This window comes from Acomys russatus, chromosome 8 (genome assembly GCF_903995435.1).
Source record: "Acomys russatus chromosome 8, mAcoRus1.1, whole genome shotgun sequence".
Lineage (NCBI taxonomy): Eukaryota > Metazoa > Chordata > Mammalia > Rodentia > Muridae > Acomys > Acomys russatus.
Window position 1 is genome coordinate 6,413,414 of NC_067144.1, and position 20,454 is coordinate 6,433,867.

Here is a 20,454-nt window from a genome sequence, read left to right on the forward strand (position 1 = left end):
ACTTTCACCCCTTGTCCTTCCAGTCCGTGCCTGTTTGTCCTCACTCTTCCCCACACTGTGCTCTCAACATCCTCATCTATCGGGCAGAGCAGACATCTGTTTCCTGGTAGCCGTGCCTCATATGCCCCAATAAGCAGGATGCTTTCTTTTCCATTTGCGTGGCATTCATATTTCTGGTCTATGTGTCTGTATTTCCGAGCTGTTTATCAGCCCCTCCTGCTAGGCTGTGGGATCCAAGTCGTAGGGCCTGGATCGGCAGAGCACACTTTGAGCTTAAAGGTAAAGGTTTAAAGAGGGATGGCGATGAGGCATGTAAGAGGAAGGAGCCATAAGCAGGAGCAACAGAGAGAGTGATGAGTGAGGGTGGGGGTGGGGGTGAGGGTCGGGGGTGTTTGAAGCTGTCACAGGTGGGGGAGGGAAGGAGGGCGCTGCAGACTCATCAGCAGGAGGGGAGTCTATACAGAGAACCCAGTTCTGTGTCAGCTGGCCAGGGGTCATTTGGAGCAGTGAAAGGTGAGTGCTAGTTTATTCATTTTCTTGCTTGAGCCTCTCATATATCTCTTATTAAGTTAACAATAATAACTATGTAATTTTTAATTAATAACAATAACACAGTGCTACTTTCTGCCATTTAAAGTGCATTTCCTTCTCTCAGCTTTGGGAGCCTGCCTCTTCACCCCGTGACCTGTTAACTGTCTCTTCCTCCTCTCGTTCTTAGGAAGAAGAAGTTGCCTGATTCTCTCTCCCTGCATGGGTCGGTTATGCGGCACTCACTTCTAAAGGGGATATCTGCGCAGATGGTGTCTGCAGCTGTGAGTGTCCCTTCTCTGCGCAGCAGCGTGCTGACCTGTGCTGGCATGGTGCTGGAGTTAGAGAAAAATACAGCCTGGCTTTTACGGGTTTTCTGATTGTCTTTGACTTGTAAGACATGGCTACACATCCTGACATGGGGATTGGTGCAGCCCTGAGGGTAAAGGTCTGTGAGCTTTTCAGCGAGCCTGCCTGAAGCATGGCAGCAAGCAGCAGGCAGAGGGCACATGCTTGCCTTCTCCTGGGGGGGGGGGCATTTTCTCAGGTTGGTCGCAGTCCTCTGGGTCTGGCTGAAGTGAAGGGCTTGTTTCTCAGCCTCTTTATAGGGACAGGTGGTTGGTCAGGATCTTTTATAACCACATGATTTAAAGATAATTCACAAGCCCTTTTCCACGCGCCCCACTTCACTGCCGTTCACAGCTGTGAAAGGAGGTAAACTCGCCCTGACTCAGGAACTCAAAGGCAGCTCAGGGTGGAGGAGGCGAGCATGGCCATGGTACCGTGGCTGCCGTGGGAATGTTTAGAGTACTGGGCGAGTGTGACAGTGTTCTGTGATATATAAGGCAGTGGGCCCTCAGCACACTCCTCCTTTGGTCTCCCAGCCGACACTTTGATTTAATCCATCCAGTCTGTTTTCTGAATTCAGAAGTCCCGTATGTGATAAGGATGGCAATACAATGATGAGGACACCAGGGGCTTCCATGCTGTTGCTTTATGTTCTCTTCATGGAGTTCAACTTAACATTTTACATATTTAATTTATTTTTCAAGAGAATGAGATGGGACAGTAGGAGTCGTGACGTCCGATTGTGGTTCACTTTCAGTTCTGCTAGAGAAAGCTCTTTTGCAGTTAGGAGATACTGTTTGTCCTGGGCAGTTGCGGTGTCCTGACCCAGCTGGTGCACATAGCACCAGACAGGATGTTGGTAGAGATGGCCAAGCGCGGAGAGCTGAGCAGTGCCCTCCCTCCGCTGGGTGGGCAGTAACTCATATTTGCCAGAATGGAAACCACCTGTTGAGGATCATGTTTCCATGACATTTTCTGAATTTAATCCTTATGTAGGTGATGAAATTCATTCCTTTCAAAACCAAGATGAACCAGAGCAGTCATTTGACCCACCTGTGCGGCTTAAAAAAATATTTTGAATAGTGGAGACTGAACTAGAACTCAGACGCAGAGCGCTGATTAGATAAACCTGTTGTTTAGAAGGGTTTTCCCTCCCTCTTGAGGAGGAGGAAGAGGATGGGAAGGGGGAGGGGGAGGGGGAGGAGAAGGCGATTGCAATAAATCGCAGAGTGTTTGCACTGTTCTCTCAGAGCCGCTCTTGCTACTCCAGCCTTGATGTGGTGCTTTGCTGACCTCGGGTTACCAGCTCCACTTAGTTGTGCGCTTTTCCATGATGGCTGACTGGTTAGCATGTAAAGCTGCTTCTCTTCGGGGGATTTCCCCTGAATAGTTGCTCAGTTGTGCTGTCAGCCTTGTGGACAGCGATGTTATCAGGCCTGCTTGGACCTTGAGCACCCTGACTTTTCGTGGAGTTCATGCGTTGAAAAAAAAAAACCTCAGGAAACATGACATTTTTGAGTCTTATTGTTTAATTTTTGGGATCCTTCTCAAAGTAATATGACATATGACCATATTTAAAATAAATTGAAATTAGGTTTTTAAGGAAGCTATCACTTTAAGGTACTATCATTTTAAGATACTGCAGATGCCTCAGCACAAGGTTTTATTATTGTTTAATAACATGTCCAGTGAGCCAGGCTCTCCTCGGGTGACTCTTAAGATGCAGCTTCTTGGAGATCAGCCACGCCTTCTGAATTGAGGCATCAGGGACAGGCCTTAGGGGAAGGGCTCTGCACTGTGATCAGCATCGAGGTGATGGTCACAGAGTGTGGCCTTCAAGAACCACTACCCTAGAGCGCTGCAGCGCCATCACTAATTCCATAATTCAGTCAGTTAACTCTGCCCCTTCTCTGCCTCTTCCTCTCCTTGTCCATTTCCTCTCCCTGCTTTCTCACCTTTAGCTCATTGCTTAACTGTGCCACTTTCCTTTTCCTTCTGTATGCTTTCCACTCATCTCAACGTCGGGGTGTTTTTTTTTTTTTAATTAGCATACATAATTGCAGGTTTCCTTATGGCATTCCCATAATATTTACTTTTGGCTGGCCCATCCCCTACACTCTTCTCACTCTGTTCCCTGCTCCACCCAGTGAAATTCCAATTTTAAGGCTAAAACATTCTCCTCTTCTGTCACTTATACCTTTTGAAGTCAGATGGCTCCTACATTCTTATGAATGTAGTTTATGTTTTTCATCTGCACTCTCATCCCTGCTTTTCTCTATGCGGAACAGGACACAGATGTATATCAGAGATTTATATCAGGCCTGTGCCAGCTCTGGACGCTGGATGAAGATGCTGCCGCACAGCTGTGTCACCCATGCTGTGGGTATTACTTAAAGCTATGCAAGCCTGAGATTTACCTTAGGGAAAAGCGAACCTCTTTTCCTCTCTTCCTTAAATTTCCATTTATAATCAGCACCCGAAACTTGTGTTACTGTTGGTAAAATAAAACGGATCTGCTCTCCTGCTTGTTGATTTTGATGTCTGTGAGTTTGTAATCACGGTTACCAGAGGGGCAGGCTAAGGGTGCGCTTCCCGCCCAAGTCGTTCAGTCAGTGTGCCAAAGAGAGGCCCCAGGCTTGTTTTCAATGCCATTATCTTTTCAAATTTTTCTTTTTTTAAAATCTCATTTAGGACAAAGTAGATGCTGGTCTGCCTACAGCAATTGTAAGTATACCTTTAACCCCTGAAGGTAAGATTTTTATTTCACTGAGTTCTCAAGTTTATTCTTAGAGTATTTCAGCGCTAGGATGACTCATTCTTCAGCCATTTCACTCTCCGTAATCAAGTTTAAAACTTGTTCGTGTTGGGCTTTGGCTTTTCTGCTTTATTGTTTAGCTTTTAGCGTTTGCTTGAGAGCCGATAATGGAGCTGCAGACCTTCCCAGCACCAGCCCCCTGTGAGCTTGCCCTGGAGTACTGAGCTCACTCACCCAGCTAAACACAAGTCCCACCGCTATGGCTCCCAGGGCCAAGCCTGCAGGTATTGTGTGGAGTGGCTGTGACGCTCCAGGAGGCTTGGGAGCCTATGAGGAGTGGTCTGGTTTCCCTCAGCAGCCTCCGCGAGGGCTTGCTCGTGAGTCACTGGTGAGGAAGTGGGCTCAAGAGGAACATTCTGGTGTCTGTCTCTTGCCTGCTAGTGATGAACTGGAAAAAAGGGTTCTTACAACGCCACGCGCCGCCCCCCCCCCCTGCTGCTAGAGGCCCTGTGTGGGCAGTATACCTCTTTAGTGGACTGCCAGGGAGGGTTTTTTTTTTTAATTTTAAAGTTGCTTTAAGTGGTGGTTCTCAGCAGGAGGGAGGGAGGGAGGAATGGGAGGATACAAGTGATGGGATTACAATTGAGTTGTAATCTGAATAAATTAAAAAAAAAAAGCTGTGGTTCTCAACCTGCCTAATGCTTCGACCCTTTAATACAGTTCCTCATGTTGTGGTGACCCCCGTACCATAACGTTATTTTTGTTGCTACTTCATAACCGTGATTTGGTTATTGTTATGAATCATAACGTAAAAATACCTGTGTTTTCGGTGGTCTTCGGCGACCCCTGTGAGGGCCATTTGACCATCCCCCAAGGGTTGTGACCTGTATGTTGAGAACTGCCGATTTAAAGGAAGCCAAATGACATAGTTTATATATAAAACTGAATGTATGACATTTTGATACCATTCCTCTTAAACTTAGAGGAATTCTTAGAAGTAAAAGTGCCCTCGATGTGATCTCTCATTTTGCTTTCTGGATGAAGTTTCTTATTTAGTGGTTGGAGCATCAGCTGGTGCCTGGAGCCAGGCAGGCCAGCCGGTTCTAGCCAGTTCAACCCTGATTGTTTTCCCTTCTGTTTCCAGGCAGTGTCCAGTCTCATAGCAGTGGGTACATCTCACGGATTGGCTTTAATATTTGGTAACTTTCTAAGTATTTTCTTACTTTAGAGTCTAAGTATTTTCTTATTTTAGATAGTAAGATTCCTTTTTAAGTTTTATATGTCCTGTAATTGTATTTTATATGGTAGACTTGATTTTCATGGGTGCAACAAGGAAAACATGAACAAGTAGCAGTTGGTACTTTTAACTTAAAAATTCCGTGCCTGGTGGCTTTCCTTCACTATACATTGCACGCTCCCTCCTGCCTTACACACGTGTCAGGTGTTGCGGCTAGCACAGCTGCTGCTGTTCTGTACACCTAGACAGAAGAAGAGTGCGGAGAAGAACCCTGGCTTGTCAGCGTGGCTCCCCCAGCTGGTGGTGGTGATACTGTTTTATTCCAAGCCATATTCCAATCTTGGGTGCTCAAAACAGTCATCAAGGAAAAGGGTTCTGCAGGCTTCGAGTCATTTCCATTGACAATCTTTCTAAACTGAGAAAAAAGAAATGCTAGCCTGTAATTCCTTTCTTTTCTAAGAGAACACAAATAACTTATTTATATGGCAGAAATTAGTTACATTCTTCAGCTTTCTCTGAGGCTAACTAATTAGTTTCATTAGTCTCTTGCTTTTGATTTTTTTTTTTTTTTTTTTTTTTGAGATAGGGTTTCTTTGTGTAGCCCTGGCTGTCCTGGACTTGCATTGTAGACCAGGCTGGCCTCGAACTCACAGGGATCCACCTGCCTCTGCCTTCTGAGTGCTGGGATTAAAGGTGTGCACCACCACTGCCCAGCATCTCTTGCTTTTGAACTCAGCATGCAGGCAGACCATTTTGATCTTTTAAAAAATAAAAACCCGCCAGATAATATACTCAGCCCTTTTGAGTGTGAGTGTGCTCCTCTGGGTCTCAAGGCCTGCGTATCCTTCAGATAAGAAATAGCAGGGCTGCCCAGGAAGGGTTACTTGAGGGCACTTTACTAGCAGAACCACAGTTTGATTTCTGTGGAGTCTTAGATTGTTACCATCCTGGCAAATAACTAGTTATTTTCCATTGTCACTGAACAATTTGACTTTCCATTTATAAATTTTCCATTATTCCCAAAGCTTTGTTTAACATATAATTGTAATACCCATTCTTTTCAAATGTGGATGATTTAAATAATAGAGTTTTATTTCTTGAAGAGCAGAAGGATAGAAACAAAAGTGCAATTTCCCTGAAAGAACTTTAGAATTGAGTCTTTAATGGTATTTTTCTTTATAATTGATATGTATCCATAGTAGAAAATGTACAAAACATAGATGTGTGCAAATTGGAAAATATAAAATGTGAAATTCTAATATCTGGGACTACTCTTTAGCATTTCTGTGTAGCTATTCAACCCTTTCCTCACATGTGTATATCGCTGTGTGCATAGTCCAAGGGGACCACGGACAACTTAGAGCCTGCCTCTCTTTACAGTGGCCACCTCCCCATGCACTTCTGTATTTGTGTGCGGCATCTTCTTTGTTCGTTTGAGATGTCTCACCGTGTAGCTTAGGCCAGCCCAGAACTTGCTAGGTGGCTTGGATTGACCACAGACTCATAGCAGTCATTTTGCCTCAGCCTCCCAGTGTTGAGAGTACAGGCATGGAGCATTGTTTTAATTCACAGACAGTCTTCATTCAAATGGATTCATGAAAAGCTTCTTTTGCTCAAGAAAACACTTAAGCTATTTCTAAACTGTAGTGTCATTTGCAGCTTTGTTTCTGTACTTTTTCCATATGATCATGCTTAGAACAAATTCCTACAAGTGGAATTGTTTGGTCTCGGACACAAATATTAAAGACTTTTCATGTTCTTGCCGAATTGCCTTCCAGAAAACCAAGCATGGTCTCCAGCAGTGGGGAGGTCCTTGCTCTTCTCTGAGGGGATAATTGGTATTAGGTCACTAGACTTTAGGGGCTGGGCGTGCACACCTGTAGTCCTAGCACTCAGGGAGGCAGAGGCAGGCCAGCCTGGTCTACAAAGCGAGTCCAGGACATCCAGGGTACACAGAAACATTGAGTAAGGGTCTTACTGTCATTCAGTGGGATAATTTTATGTGTGTGACGTGATTGAAAACCTAGGTTAAGGGACATGCACAGAGTGAAGGGCAGAATTAACTAACACTGGCCCCTAGACCAGCAGTCTCCACCGTCTTAAGCAATTCTTTTCCCTGAGAGAAAAGGAACTACAAGAAATGAAGTAAAGAAGAGAAGGATTAAAGACGGTAGAGAACAGAGTGTCTGCACACGTTTATCTGCCAGGAGAGCACACATTGAAATCTTTCTTCCCACTGAGCAGTGCTCAGTTTCCCTCGGCTCGGCCTTAACTCTCTTCATTCCTTATCAAGGGTTTGGAAGAGTGTATGACTGTTGTCATCCATGGAGTGCTTGCTGCAGACAAGTATGCTAACGTGGAGTGTGTGTGATGTCATGGAGTGCTTGCTGCAGACAGGTATGCTAACGTGGAGTGTGTGTGATGTCATGTAGTGCTTGCTGCAGACAGGTATGCTAACATGGAGTGTGTGTGATGTCATGGAGTGCTTGCTGCAGACAGGTATGCTAACATGGAGTGTGTGTGATGTCATGGAGTGCTTGCTGCAGACAGGTATGTTAACGTGGAGAGTGTGTGATGTTATCATGTAGTGCTTGCTGCAGACAATCATGCTAACATGAAGAGTGTGTTCCTCCTTGATGCTGTCTCCTTCACTTCCTTAGACCTCCCTGCTGTTTTTCTGAAATCCTCAGCAACTTTTCTGTAGATGTGATGAAACAATAATCTTTTCTTATGGCTGCACTGGAAAGAGAGCACACCAGAGAGCACATTCTGTGGAAGAGGTGTAGCACTCTGGTTTTGGATTCAGTTTTAATAGTACAGTTAATAAATTTCACTCGCTGTTTGTAAGAGACCAATGTTTGGACAATGGTTTCTAACAAAAGCATTCAAATATTCTAAAAAGCTCAAGAACAAGTGGCAGATACTATGAAGTGTCTAGACTAGCAATCTGGGTTAGATATGGTCTTTTAAAAGTATCTTTGGACTGGAGAGATGGCTCAGAGGTTGCAAGCACTGACTGCTCTTCCAGAGATTCCGAGTTTAATTCCCAGCAACCACATGGTGACTCACAATCAACTATAATGAGATCTGGTGCCCTATCTGGCTTGCAGGCGTACATGCAGGGAAAATACTGTGTGGTGGGGGCACACACCTCTTATCCCAGCTCTCAGAAGGCAGAGGCAGGTGGATCTCTGAGTCCAAGGGCAGCCTGGTTTACAAAGTGAGTTCCAGGACAGCCAGGGCTACACAGAGAGTCCCTGTCCCATCAAAAGAAAAACAACTATATTTATCACAGAAGAAACCTGGTGGAAAGACCAAGTTTGTTTGAGCACCATTAGGCTCTCTGTGAAGCCCGTCTCAGTCATTAAAAGTCACCCGGTGCAGTTCAGTGTGCAGCACGTGGTGTGTCTCGGTTCTCACCTTCCACCTTCCCCACTCTTCCATTTTCCTCTGTTCCTAGTGTGCTCTGGCCTGTGTCTCTTGGGAGCTGCTTTGTTGCTGTCTAACTGAAACATGGGTTTACTTTCTGTGCTTTAACTTGACTGTTGCATGTTTTCTCTTTTCCCAGAACCAATCCCTGACTGTAACCACAAATGCTAGGAACATCATTTAATCAAGTCCAGTGTGTGTCACTCCCACAGATAAACAAAGCTCATCACTTATGCTCCGCAGAGCTTGCCTGCATTTTTCTCTGAACTTTTGAACTGATTTCTTGTCTTTTTCTCCCTTTCTTTTGATCTTTTCTCCATGGATTCAAAAGGAAAAGGTATAGTAAATTTGGTATGCACGAATAGTTCTATTTTTCTTTTGAGCTTTTTAACATTGAAAGCAAGTATTGTCAATTACACTTAATGCCTTCTTATGAAAGAAAAATAAATAGCTACTTAAAAATTGGTTAAAACAGGCATTGTGAAGATTTCAAAAATATATGCATATTTTAAATGCTTTATCTTAGCTAAGAAATATGGAATTCTTTCAGGTATTTGTCAGTATGTTCCATTTCCTGCAATCTTTTCATACAGCCCTGAGATTTTCCTTGAAGTTAGTGTCTGCCAATGGAAGTGTGCAGCAACATTTTTTTTTTGTCATAAACTTTGTCAATAATGAGTCACATACAACTTAATTACCTGTCAGTCAATGCATGAGGACAGAATTACAGATTCTAACAAAACCTTGCTTTGGTGTCGATACCCAGTTTCTTGATACTTTTGTGAAGTAATGTGCCCTTTCCAGGGTTTTCTGAAACACCTGCTTTGTGCTCCCAGCACCCACGGCTCTTTTGTTTGCACAGCGGGCTGTTGGTCAGGGAGCTGCTTGTGTTTTTAGAGCACACTAACATCACAGTGGCACGGGTGCCTGGGAGTGAACCCTGACTCTTTCGTAGAAGCAGCATTCTAGAAGGTAGCCAGTTAGCCATGGGCTTAGAAAGCGTCACAGAAGGAAGAGGATTCGACTGTGTGAACGAACCAGTTAAAGTGCATCTGCCATTTTGTTCCACATGTGACAAATGTGTTTTACCATGAACTCTCCTTTTTTATTTTCTCTTGGCACTAGAGCTTGTTATAGTGTGAATGAACAAAGGTTAATAAAGTAGCATTTGAGAGCAGTGACTACTGGCAAGGGGGACTTACCTGCTTATGGATAAATTTGATTCCGCGTGGCTGTTTCCTTCTTTGACTGTCTTTGAAACTTAATTAAAAATGAGAGATGAAAATACAGAGGACTGGGTTCTTTTTGGTATATGGAAAGAAGAATTCTTGAAGTGCGTTCAACGTTAGATCATAAGCTATTATTTGTGGCCTTGCTCTTTTTCACATTACTGTTAAGCCCAGCATGAGGTCCACCCCAAGGAAGGTGTGCTTTGAGCTTTCCTTGTCCAGGTGCCTGGGGTCGGGAGTGCTTCAGATTTCGAGTCTTGGATTGTGGAATATTTGTGTAGACTTCACAGGCTGAGCATCTGTAACCGAGTGTTGGAGTGTCAGTCTGATGCTCAGGAACGGTTGGGTTTTTGAGTACTTTAGGTTTGGTTTGGATTAGGGATGCTTCTACAGTACTGATGAAAAATAACTAATTCACAGCAATGGCAAATAGCTTGCTTTCTTTCTTCCTTCCTTCCTTTCTTTCTTTATTCCTGCCTTGAATTTGTGGCAGTCCTCCAGCCAGTATCTCTTGTGTTGGGATTATAGGCATGGATTACCATGCCCACCTCTTTTGGGTTTCTGTAGTTCTGGATTTAAAGTCCTCATAGTTATTTTGTAAGATACATGATTGCTGTTAATACTAACTTCTTTGTGTCACTTGATAACTCTCAGATTGTTCATAGCATCAACATTGTTTTAAAGTACTGCGTTGCTGATGTTAACTAGGCGTAACTTTATGCTACTTGGTTTGTGAGAAATAGATGTGCTATGAGTTTAGTGCATTTTTAGCTAGACAGAGGAGGCTCCAGGATGCAGGGGAGAGGAGAGCCAGCCTTCCAGGCAGAGTGCTCACTCTCTCTCTCTTCTTTCTTCTGCGTGCACACTTTTGTCCCGTCACTGTGACTGCAGACTGTCACTGATGTACGTTACTTCAGCCTACCACAGCTACCACCCCGCAGCTGTGCTGATTCATAGGGACCACAGGAGAAAGCCGCTCTTCTTTCCCCACAATAGACAGGCTACACACAGCATCACTTACCATAGTTGACGCACCATAAAAATAGGGTGTGTATATATGAAATACAAATTGAAAGATAGCTTCATGGAGTAGAAGTAAATTACATTTTATGTGTAATCCATCTCCTGCCATCATCTTTGCTATTTAAAAGAATATTGTGTATAAATAGAACCTTACATTAGTCATATTCTAGGGTCATTGATTTGGCCGTTTGTATATATTATTATTTTATTTTAATAATCTGTTCTCTCAGTGAAGTACTGAGGCGGTGGACTGCTTTTCTACATTGCGTAGATGAAGATGGGAGCTTAAGCGAATGTAAGAAATATCCCTAAAATCGCACGATTTATAGTTGCAGAGCCTGTAGCTCTTTAGTAAAGATGAAATAAAAATCCAGACTTGACAGGCATGGTGCCTTATCAGGGACATCGTAGAAGCAAGATAAAAACATTGAAAAAGCCAAGGGAAGAGTTGAGACCTTTTCACTGACTTTCACCGTAGGATGTAAAGTTAGCATGTATTTCAGGAGTGACCAAGGTTTGCCATCCACTTTCTCTCCTCTCGTGACTTGTTTTTATTATGTGGGAACTGCAGGCAGGGTAACATAGGCATCTGTGGCTTTTCTTTCAACAGTGTCTCATGTAGCCCTGGCTGGCCCTGAACTTGTTATGTAGCTGTGGATGGTCTTGAACTCCGGATCCTCCTTCCTCTGGTCCTTGGCGTGCGCCATCACACCTGGCCACGCATAGGCGCTTACTGTAGAAGTTAGGAAAGCCTTTCCCCTCGTCTTTTTCCATTGCTCTTCCTGTAGTTTTCTTTCTTTCTTTCTTTGTTAATTTTATTTAATTTTAATCTATGTGCATTGGTGTGAGGGTGTTAGATCTTGGAGTTACAGACAGTTGTGAGCTGCCATGTGGGTGCTGGGAATTGAACCTGGGTCCCTTGGAAGAGCAGGCAGTGCTCCCAACCACTGAGCCATCTCTCCAGCCAGTTTTCTTTTTCTTAAGTTGTATACTGTCTGTCTGGTAAGATTGCTCAGTCTTCCTGCTTTCTCTGACACAACAACACTTAAATTGAGGTGTGTGAAGTCCAAAGCAACTGCAAGTCTGTTAGTGCCTGTAGGGCTCGGATGCCAGAGCAAGCTGCAGAGAGTCTCAGCGCGTGCAGTGTGAGTCGTCTGTGCCTAGGTGTGGGGACTTGTGGGTTGGTGTGAGAGTTCACTATCCGTTCTCTGCCCTTTACTTTTAGCCGTGTCTTTGTCTTACCTGTACACAGCAGTAGTACACATAGAATACTATTGCTTCACCACGGTTGTCCTGTGGCTCCTCTGGGCGTGTGGATAATCCACCATGTATGAAGTTAGGGCATGCAACACCCAGCGGTAGGCAGTTTCAGTAGAGCAAAAGAAAACACGGTGTTACAACTGGAGGCAAAAAACAAACCAAACAACAACAACAACAACAACAACAAATAAACCACACCAAAAAACCCTCTAGAATAAAAGGTTTTAATTATAAGGTTAAATTAAAGATAAAAAGTTCGTGGGGGGCTGGTTTGGATATGTGTGTGGAAAAACTGTAATTATATAATTCTGTATGCGAAGTTACAGTAGGATTTTTAAAGCACACCAGACCTTGTATATCTGTGAGTTTATTCTTTTTGAATGTTTACCTTTGGAGTTTGAAATCTAAAATAACTTAAAAACTGTGGAGTAGTTTCTGCGTGCCAGGTACAGTACAGCCACTAATTGTCACAGCTCCCCGAGTGTTATCACAGCCAGTTTATGAACACAGAAAATTATTCGCACAGTGTTCATTTTGGGTGGGGCTAGAAGAGAGTGTGAGCCGCCATGTGGTGCTGGGAAGCAACCTGCCTCCTCTGCAAGAGCAGCAAGTGTCCCTGACCACCAGGCCATCTCGCCAGCCTCCATTACTATTCTTTTAATCTCATTATTTTCAAATAGGTGTAGTCCACAAATGCTATGCAAAATGAACATCGCCTAGGAGAGGACCTAGGCTAGTTGCATTTAGTTGTAAGGTAATAACATTTAATAAATATTTGAGTACTTCCTAGGAAAACTTAAACACAATTTTTCTAAGGTAACTTAACAGTTTACAATTTTGTTTTCACTTTTCAGTTCATTTGCTTGGCCAACCATTCTGCATGGATAGCATAAATGCGAATTTTAGCAAATTCTTTTGAAAAAAATCTTTTTAATAAAAAAATTATTTTTTTTGCCTGCATGTGTCTGGGCACTACATGTGTATAGTGCTGTGGAGGCCAGAGGGGGGCGTCAGGTCCCCTGAGAGTGGAGTTTCAGAGTGTTGGAAGCTGCCTTGAGGGTCCTGGGAACTGAACCTAGGTCCTCTGGTGCTCTTAACCACTGAGCCAATTTTTAAATTAATACCTTTTGAATTTTGAAGTTTTTAAAGAAAGTGCCCTTCAGGGCTGCGAGTGGCCCAGTCAGGCAAAACACTATGTGAGCAAGAGGATGTAGGCTCCAGTCCCTGGCACCCACACAGAAGCTGGGTGGCTGAGCCTGCCTCCAACCCCAGTGCTGTGAGGTGGGGACAGGTGGACCCCAGGAACTTCCTGGACAGCTGACATACAGAATAGTGAACTTTAGGTTCAGAGACACAGACAGACAGACAGACAGACACACGCGCGCACACCCACCCACGCACACCCCGCACTCACACTCACACTCCCTGTATTCCTAATATTTTATAAAGAACAAAAAATTTAGTTGTAGAATAAGGTAGTTCAAGAGAATGTTTTTTTTTTAATGAATTTCTTACCTGTCATCAGCAAGCTTTGAATTATGTTTTCTTGTAGGCCTTGCTGTTTTGTCTTAGTATCTGATCCGCTTCCCTTCTTCAGATCAGAATCAAGCGCTGCGGCTCTGCCTGGGTAGCACTAGTGTCGGAGGGCAGTATGGAGCCATCTCTGCCCTCAGCATCAACAACGACTGCTCAAGACTTCTTTGTGGCTTTGCGAAAGGACAGGTAAGATGACAGTTTCCTTTGCCTTCCAGGTGATGTTAAAATAAAATCCGAGTATTTTAAATCAGTATTTGAAGACCAAAATACATGTTATGTGTTATGAAGTGATGTACCTGGGGGGTGACATGCCTTTTAGTGCCAACCTGAGATTTGCTCGTCTGACTTTTGCCTTATTTAGATTTTTTAAAATAATTGTCACTGAGCCAGAGTCTGTAGTTTTCATATTCTAATGGTGTCTATCTTAGTCGACAGCTTCGTATCCTCTTAGGGTAGTCGCGCATAATTGTGGTGCTTTCATGTAGTTTTTGGTTGTGTGTGTGTGTGTGTGTGTGTATATGTCTGTGTGTGTGTGTGTGTGTGTGTGTGTGTGTGTGTGTGCGTGCGTGCGTGTGTGCGCACACACACACACATGTATGGGGTCGGAAGGGCAGCTTCAGTCATAGCCCTCAGTTATTCTAGACTGGTGAATCCCAGGGCTCTCCTTGCCTCTGCCTCCCAGGGCTGGAATCACAAGCCGTGCCACAACACCTAGCCTTGTTCTTTTTCTCCTGAAAGATTTTTGTCTTAAAGTACATGTGCGTGTTTCTCTGTGATGTGTGCACACGGGCACAGGCTCCCACTGGGCCTGGAGGCATGGGAGTCACAGGCCATCGTGAATCCCTGTGTGCATGCTGGGAAATGACCTCGGATCCTCTGCAGGAGAAGCAGTGCTCTTCACTGCTGAGCCGTCTCTCCTGCCCCAGCACTTGGCGTTTTTAGATGCGTTCTGGGGCTTGAACTCAGGCTCCCATGCTCACAGAGCAAGCATTTTACCAACTGAGGCATCTCCCCACCTGCCGTGGCCATTCTTAAATGCTGTTCATCTTGCCGCGTTCTCGGACAATAGCCTTGACATTTCCTTCTTTGTGGTCATGATGGCTCTCATGCCCGGATCACAGTCGGTTTGATTGGGTGTCTTTTGTATGCACTTTTAGTCCGTGCTCAACAGACTGACTTACCTGAAGTCACAAAGTCTAAGTGTTCAGTGGCTTAGGCAGAGGGAGGGCACTGAAGATGAAGTAAAGGTGCAGAGCTCTGGCGGAGGAGTCTCCGCGTGTGGGAGTGCTTTAATGTGATGACTTCCTGCCTGCAATGTTTATAGATGAGAAATAGGTTATTTCAGCCAAAAGGCAGGCTATGTAAGTCCAAAGAGCAATACATTTGTTTTTAAAGCCCTTGCTTGTCTTACAGATCACCATGTGGGACTTGGCCAGTGGAAAGCTTCTCAGATCAATAACAGATGCCCATCCTCCGGGGACAGCCATCCTGCACATCAAGGTGACAGCTTCTCCTCCCCCTTGTGTTAGCCCTCTTTATTACTGTGCTTCTATAGCCACATTAAATATTTGATAACCAGAAACCCCTAAATTTATTTAACACAAAGTCGAATATTATTCAATGAATCCAATGAGATATTTTCTCAAGTTAAAAACCAGAGATGGGCTAGTTTGAACACACTCAGCCTCAGGCTTAACTGAAGTCTAGCAGTAAGCGGCAAAAACGCCAACTTGATTTGATCCCATAGTAGAAGCTTGGCAGCAGAGAAGCCATGCCCTGCTAAAAACTCATATGGAGTTTTTAAACGGTCTCTTCGCCTTGTTCAGTTGGCCAAGATTTTATTGCCGAGGGGTGTATGGCTGCCCATTGTTGGGAGGTGCCTGAGGCTGGAGGCACCAACTGTGGAAGAGCCAGGCCTTGGATTATATTTAGAAGTGAATCATTTGGTTTATTTTCTTTCAGGCCTCTAAAGGGAAAGCATTAAAGGCCTCAGTGTTGGTTTTTTACTCTCAGGCCTGAAACACATAAAACTGACTTAGGTAACAGGCTTCATTTATAGCTCACGTGAAGGCTGCCTTTTCGTGCTGGCAAGCCCATGTTCAGAAGCGTAAAAGGTAAAGGACTATATCAAGGGGATTCTAAAATCAGCTCTTCTAGATTTAATCATGCGCATACTTGGTTGCTTAGCTATGCAGCTCTCCTATCCATACACATGCTTTTTAAAGCCTGTAGCATCTGGAGTTTATAGATCTGCATCTAGGTTAGTTACAAAAAGCCTTCTGTGACAGAGCAGCACTTAGGAACGAACGCTGGAAACAGCTAGGGCGAGTTAGAGTCTCTCCGCTTGGTGCGTGAAGCTGATTTAGCTCAACCTCTTTTTCTATAGCGCGTGCCAACTTCTAATGTTATTGTTGTCTGTGTGTGTTTTATCTCTCTTAATGGATTAAGATCTTTGAAATCAGAATCCATTCGTCCTTTATTTCTGTGTTTTGCTTGTAGTAACTGCTCAATAAATGTTTGCTTGAAGTAATAACTAGTCTTTTTTGTAGGGAAAAAAAAAGAAATTACTGGATGAGATAATAAGAAACAGAAGATTTAAAGGCATAGGAAAAAAGAGAAGGACACAGCTGAGATTAAAGCGCAGTTCCAGAGCTGTGTTGTTGGGGAATGGTTTGAAAGTAGGGTTTGCAGACTCTGGCATCAGAGATGGAGAGATGCTCGTCAGTGTTAAGGAGCCCAGGACTAACGTCTACTTGCCTTTGAGTAACTAACTAGTTCAGCTCCAAGCTTGGACCCTATGTATTAGTATACATGCATAATTCTACAAATGTGCTACTGTACCGGATTAAAAAGTGCATACACAGAAAGGAAAAGCGAAACAGAAACATGAGTTCTCTTTCTTTTCCTGCTCTGGACTGGACCTCTCACACACATCCACGGACACATGCTTCTGCCCTTGGCAGCTGCTCTTCTGGGCTTTGAGAGCAAGGATGGGGACTTCTTTGTTATGCTGGTGTGTGGCATAGAGGAGTGTTGCACAGCTGCCTCCTGTATCTCAGCTATCTCCGTCTGAGTAAAAGTGGCCCATTCAGAGTGATTGACTAACCTTCAGGCTTTGGGAGGCAAGTCCCTGTAAATGATACAAATTACATCCTTTCCTTTTGCACCCGGTAGCATTTACCATAACACGCCTCACCTTAGGACTGCCTCATTGTGAAAGCCATTATTCTGAGCTTTGCAAGTTAGCTTACAATCATTCAGATATGCTTTTAAAATGGCCAGGGAGACTCTTTTGGGAAGCGTTTATTGTAGGCAAAGTAACTACTCCTTAGCTTCTCAGAACACTGCCTCAAACAAATTTATTTCCTGAAGACCCCGAGAATCTTACCATGTATGTCTTCAGTAAAAAGTCACCCATGTCCGTGTATCTACATGGTCCTGCCCGCTTAATAAAAGCTTAATATAACGACCAACATAAGAATAGCAGGGTTTTTATCAATTGAAGTTAGTTTTTTTTCTTTTATCCTGATGAAAAGTTGTTTTACTTTTTTGTTTATATGGGTTTTGTTTGTTTGTTTCGAGATAGACTGGCCTCGAACTCACATCAATCCAGCTGCCTCTGCTTCCCCAAGTGCTGGAATTACAGGTGTGCACCACTGCACTTGGCTTGTTTTACTTAAAAAAAAAAAAAGTTATTGTGTGTGTGTGTGTTGTGGGAAGGGCCATGTGTTACCCTGAGCTTTTGGAACTCAGGGGACAACTTGTGGGAATCCCAGGGATAGAACTCTTGTCATCAGGCCTGGTGATGGACGCCGTGGTCCTCTGGGACATCTCGCCACCCTGTTTTGCTTTTGGAAAGACTCAGTTGTTTAGAGATACCAAGTTCATATTATTGGAAATAAGGACAATTTTGTGATGAACCTAAACTCGGTTATTTCAGGTGCTAAGTGTATATTTTGTTTTTAAAATTTGTAATTCACCCCCCCCCCATGAGCTACTTAACACTTGTTTGGTTGTTTAAAAATTTATAAGAAAGTAAACTCCTTCTCTGTTTAGTTTACAGATGACCCAACTCTTGCCATTTGCAACGACAGTGGAGGCTCTGTTTTTGAACTAACGTTTAAGTAAGAAACTAATGGACATTTGTTGAAAAATGCAAAGACTAGCTGTTTATTGGTTTGACATTGAACATAGAGAGCTCTGCAAAGTCCAGGTGTTTGCAAATAGCTTCTGGCTGTGCTCCAGTTACCTGGGGCGCTCGTGGGACATGTCGGGGTCTAGGCCTGGTCTCCGCGGCTGTCTTTCAGGTCTGAATTGGGATTCTAGACTGCAGCACCCCAGGAGACTCTTCTGTGCTGTCAGGCTAGAAGCTGTTCTGGGTAGTGCACTGATTTTAGACTAGACTCCAAGCCCACTTGGTTAAGATCGTAATGGCTAGGTACAAAAAGGGTTTTCTTGCCCTGTTTGACTTGTTAAATAGCAGCAAAAGTGGTCTAACTACCTGAAGAGTATCTGTGGAGCCAAGGTTTAAAAAGTGTACAATACAGTGTATAATGTGTATTGTGGATTCTCAAGGTTAGTGTCTATATTTGTTTTTTACATTTTTCATAGTTTCTTAAATACTGGGCACAGAGTAATTGCTGAGTCAGCATGACCCATTTACCTGACTAATGTTTACTGAGCATCTCTTACGTACAGGCATTTGTCTAGACACCAGAGTTAGAGTTCTGAGCCAGGCAAGACCCTGACTCTTAACAGAATAGTTAGGGTGAGCATAGGGAGACAGGTACAGATGAAGAGATAATTGTCAACTAGGTAGATTTGAATGGTGGGAAGAGATAGAGCATGTGTTCACAAACACTTGAATGTAACTCAGGAAGGATTTTGTTGGAGGTAGCTTTTGAGAAGGAAGAGCTGAGTGGTCAGTGAGTCAGAACATGAAAAATGTAGACGAAATGCCCCAGGTAGACAGTTGTTCCAACACAAGGCCAGGAGGTAGGCAGGTGGGGGTGCCAGGGGTGCCTGCAGTAGGTAAGGGATGAAGGCAACAGCCAGAGCTTACAGAATTAAGACATGGGTGAAGAGTTCGGGTTTCATTTTTATGCAGAGGAAGTTGGTGGAGTGTTGTTGGTTCAAGAGCGGCAGGTCCGTCCTGCTTGCGTGGGCCGTGTAGCTGGGGGTGGCTGCAGTCGGTCAGGCCGGAGGTGAGAGCGCCTTGGATAATCTCTAAATTGCTTGTGAATGTCTTCTGTGTTCAGGAGAGTGATGGGTGTGAGAACATGTGAATCTCGGTGTCTGTTCAGCGGCTCCAAGGGTGAAGTCTGCTGCATTGAACCCCTGCATTCCAAGCCCGAGCTGAAAGACCATCCCATCACACAGTTCTCACTACTGGCCATGGCGTCTTTAACAAAGGTAGGTGTGCTTAGAAGACAGAGCTCTGAGCTTTTAGAGACTTTGAACACAGTTTGATAACTGCAAGGTAAATACTGAAAATAATGTATGTTTTCTCCTGTAGATATTGGTGATTGGGTTGAAACCATCCCTGAAAGTATGGATGACTTTTCCCTATGGACGGGTGAGCATGACTCTGTTTTGTTGGCAAAAGGAGGGAGCAAGTCAGGAGGATGGAGGGAGTGATCTGCAGGGTAGATTCCATGCAGTTGTCCAAAAATCTAACTGTGGAATGGAAAGGGCTCCCAAGCACACTGACTTAAGAAAGCCAAGCAGGCTAAAGTGGTATTTCGGGGTCATGTGAGGTTGTCCTTGGTGTCTTCAGGATTTTAAGCCTTTCTTCTGTTTTTAACCTTGGCTCGGTGGCCTGTGTATTGCTGCCCTTCATTCACGCAGTTTCTTAGCTCCACTCCCTGCCCTTTGGAGGTCACTGGCTGTGACACTGATGGGCGAGCTGTGTAGGGAGTGCAGCCTTGCTGCAGTGCAGCCCTCCTGCAGTGCCTAAGCTCACCGTGGGACAGCTGTGCTGAGGCAGGGGTACTCACTGCTGCCTCGACGCCAAGAGCGAGCACACCCGCTGTAAAGCTGATCTGAGTTGGCACCACACTGCTCTCCTTGGTTTCTGTCTCTGGTATTTGCTGCTTCAGGAAGGTACAGGTGGTTTTATGGGGTTTGCATCTGTGGATCTGACTAGCCACACATCATAATCAGAGGAGTTACTTTTATGCTGAACATGTAAAGACATGTTTCTTGTCATTGTTTTCTAAACGAGGCAGCACAGCACCTGTTTACTTAGCATTTATATAGGATTGTTAAGTGTTCAAGAGTACATGGGAGATGGGGGAAAAAATAAAGTATGTGGGGGAATGTATACAGGTTATATTTCCCTTTTCTTTTGCTTTCGATATTGTTTGTAAGAGAGTTGGCATCTTTTTTTTTTTTTTTTTCTCAGTTTTTCAAGACAGTGTCTCTCTGTGTAGCCTTGGCTGTCCTGGACTCACTTTGTAGAACAGGCTGGCCTTGAACTCACAGTGCTCCACCTGCCTCTGCCACCTGAGTGCTGGGATTAAAGGCGTGCGCCAACACCTGGCCTGAGAGTTAGCATTGTCTTTGGAAGGACATTGATGAGATGCCATTGGCTTAAGTTAGACACCATGCCCAAGGAAACTTATAAAAGAAAACATTTGATTGGGGGCTTGCTTACAGTATGAGAGTAATCCATGACCATCATGGTGGGAAGTGAGGTCAAAGACAGGGAGGCATAGTGCTGAAGTAATAGGTGAGATTTTTACATCTGATCTATAAGTTGGAGGTGGAGAAGGGGCAGGGTAGTGGGGGCTTGGGAGAGAGACAGACAGACAGCCAGAGACAGAGAGACAGGGACACAGAGAGAGACTGGGTCTGACATGAGCTTTTGAAACCTCTAAACCCTCCTCCAGTGACACACCTCCTCCAACAAGGCCACACCTTCTAATCCTTCCCAAACAGCTCCACCAACTGTGGACCATGCAGTCAAATCTATAAGCCTGGGGTGGGAGTGCAATTCTCATTTTAAACACCATAGCCGTGGAGAGTGCAGCCGCCTAGATACCGAGGGAGATGACTCTGGTTTCTTTGTTGATGTACTGCTGTATCTTGGCACTGAGAGAAGCAGGGCT

The 20,454-nt window shown here is 44.3% G+C and overlaps 1 protein-coding gene across 1 annotated transcript in view; it reads left to right on the forward strand.

The window, feature by feature from the left end:
• Positions 1-20,454, forward strand: part of Vps8 (VPS8 subunit of CORVET complex) — a 187,881-nt gene that overhangs the window by 13,583 nt on the left and 153,844 nt on the right. The window contains exons 4-11 of the mRNA XM_051150738.1: positions 719-812; positions 3,568-3,600; positions 4,776-4,830; positions 13,407-13,531; positions 14,759-14,845; positions 17,402-17,469; positions 18,604-18,757; positions 18,861-18,920. Of these exons, the coding sequence (XP_051006695.1) occupies positions 719-812; positions 3,568-3,600; positions 4,776-4,830; positions 13,407-13,531; positions 14,759-14,845; positions 17,402-17,469; positions 18,604-18,757; positions 18,861-18,920 (676 nt within the window). The remainder of the gene's footprint in view (positions 1-718; positions 813-3,567; positions 3,601-4,775; positions 4,831-13,406; positions 13,532-14,758; positions 14,846-17,401; positions 17,470-18,603; positions 18,758-18,860; positions 18,921-20,454) is intronic.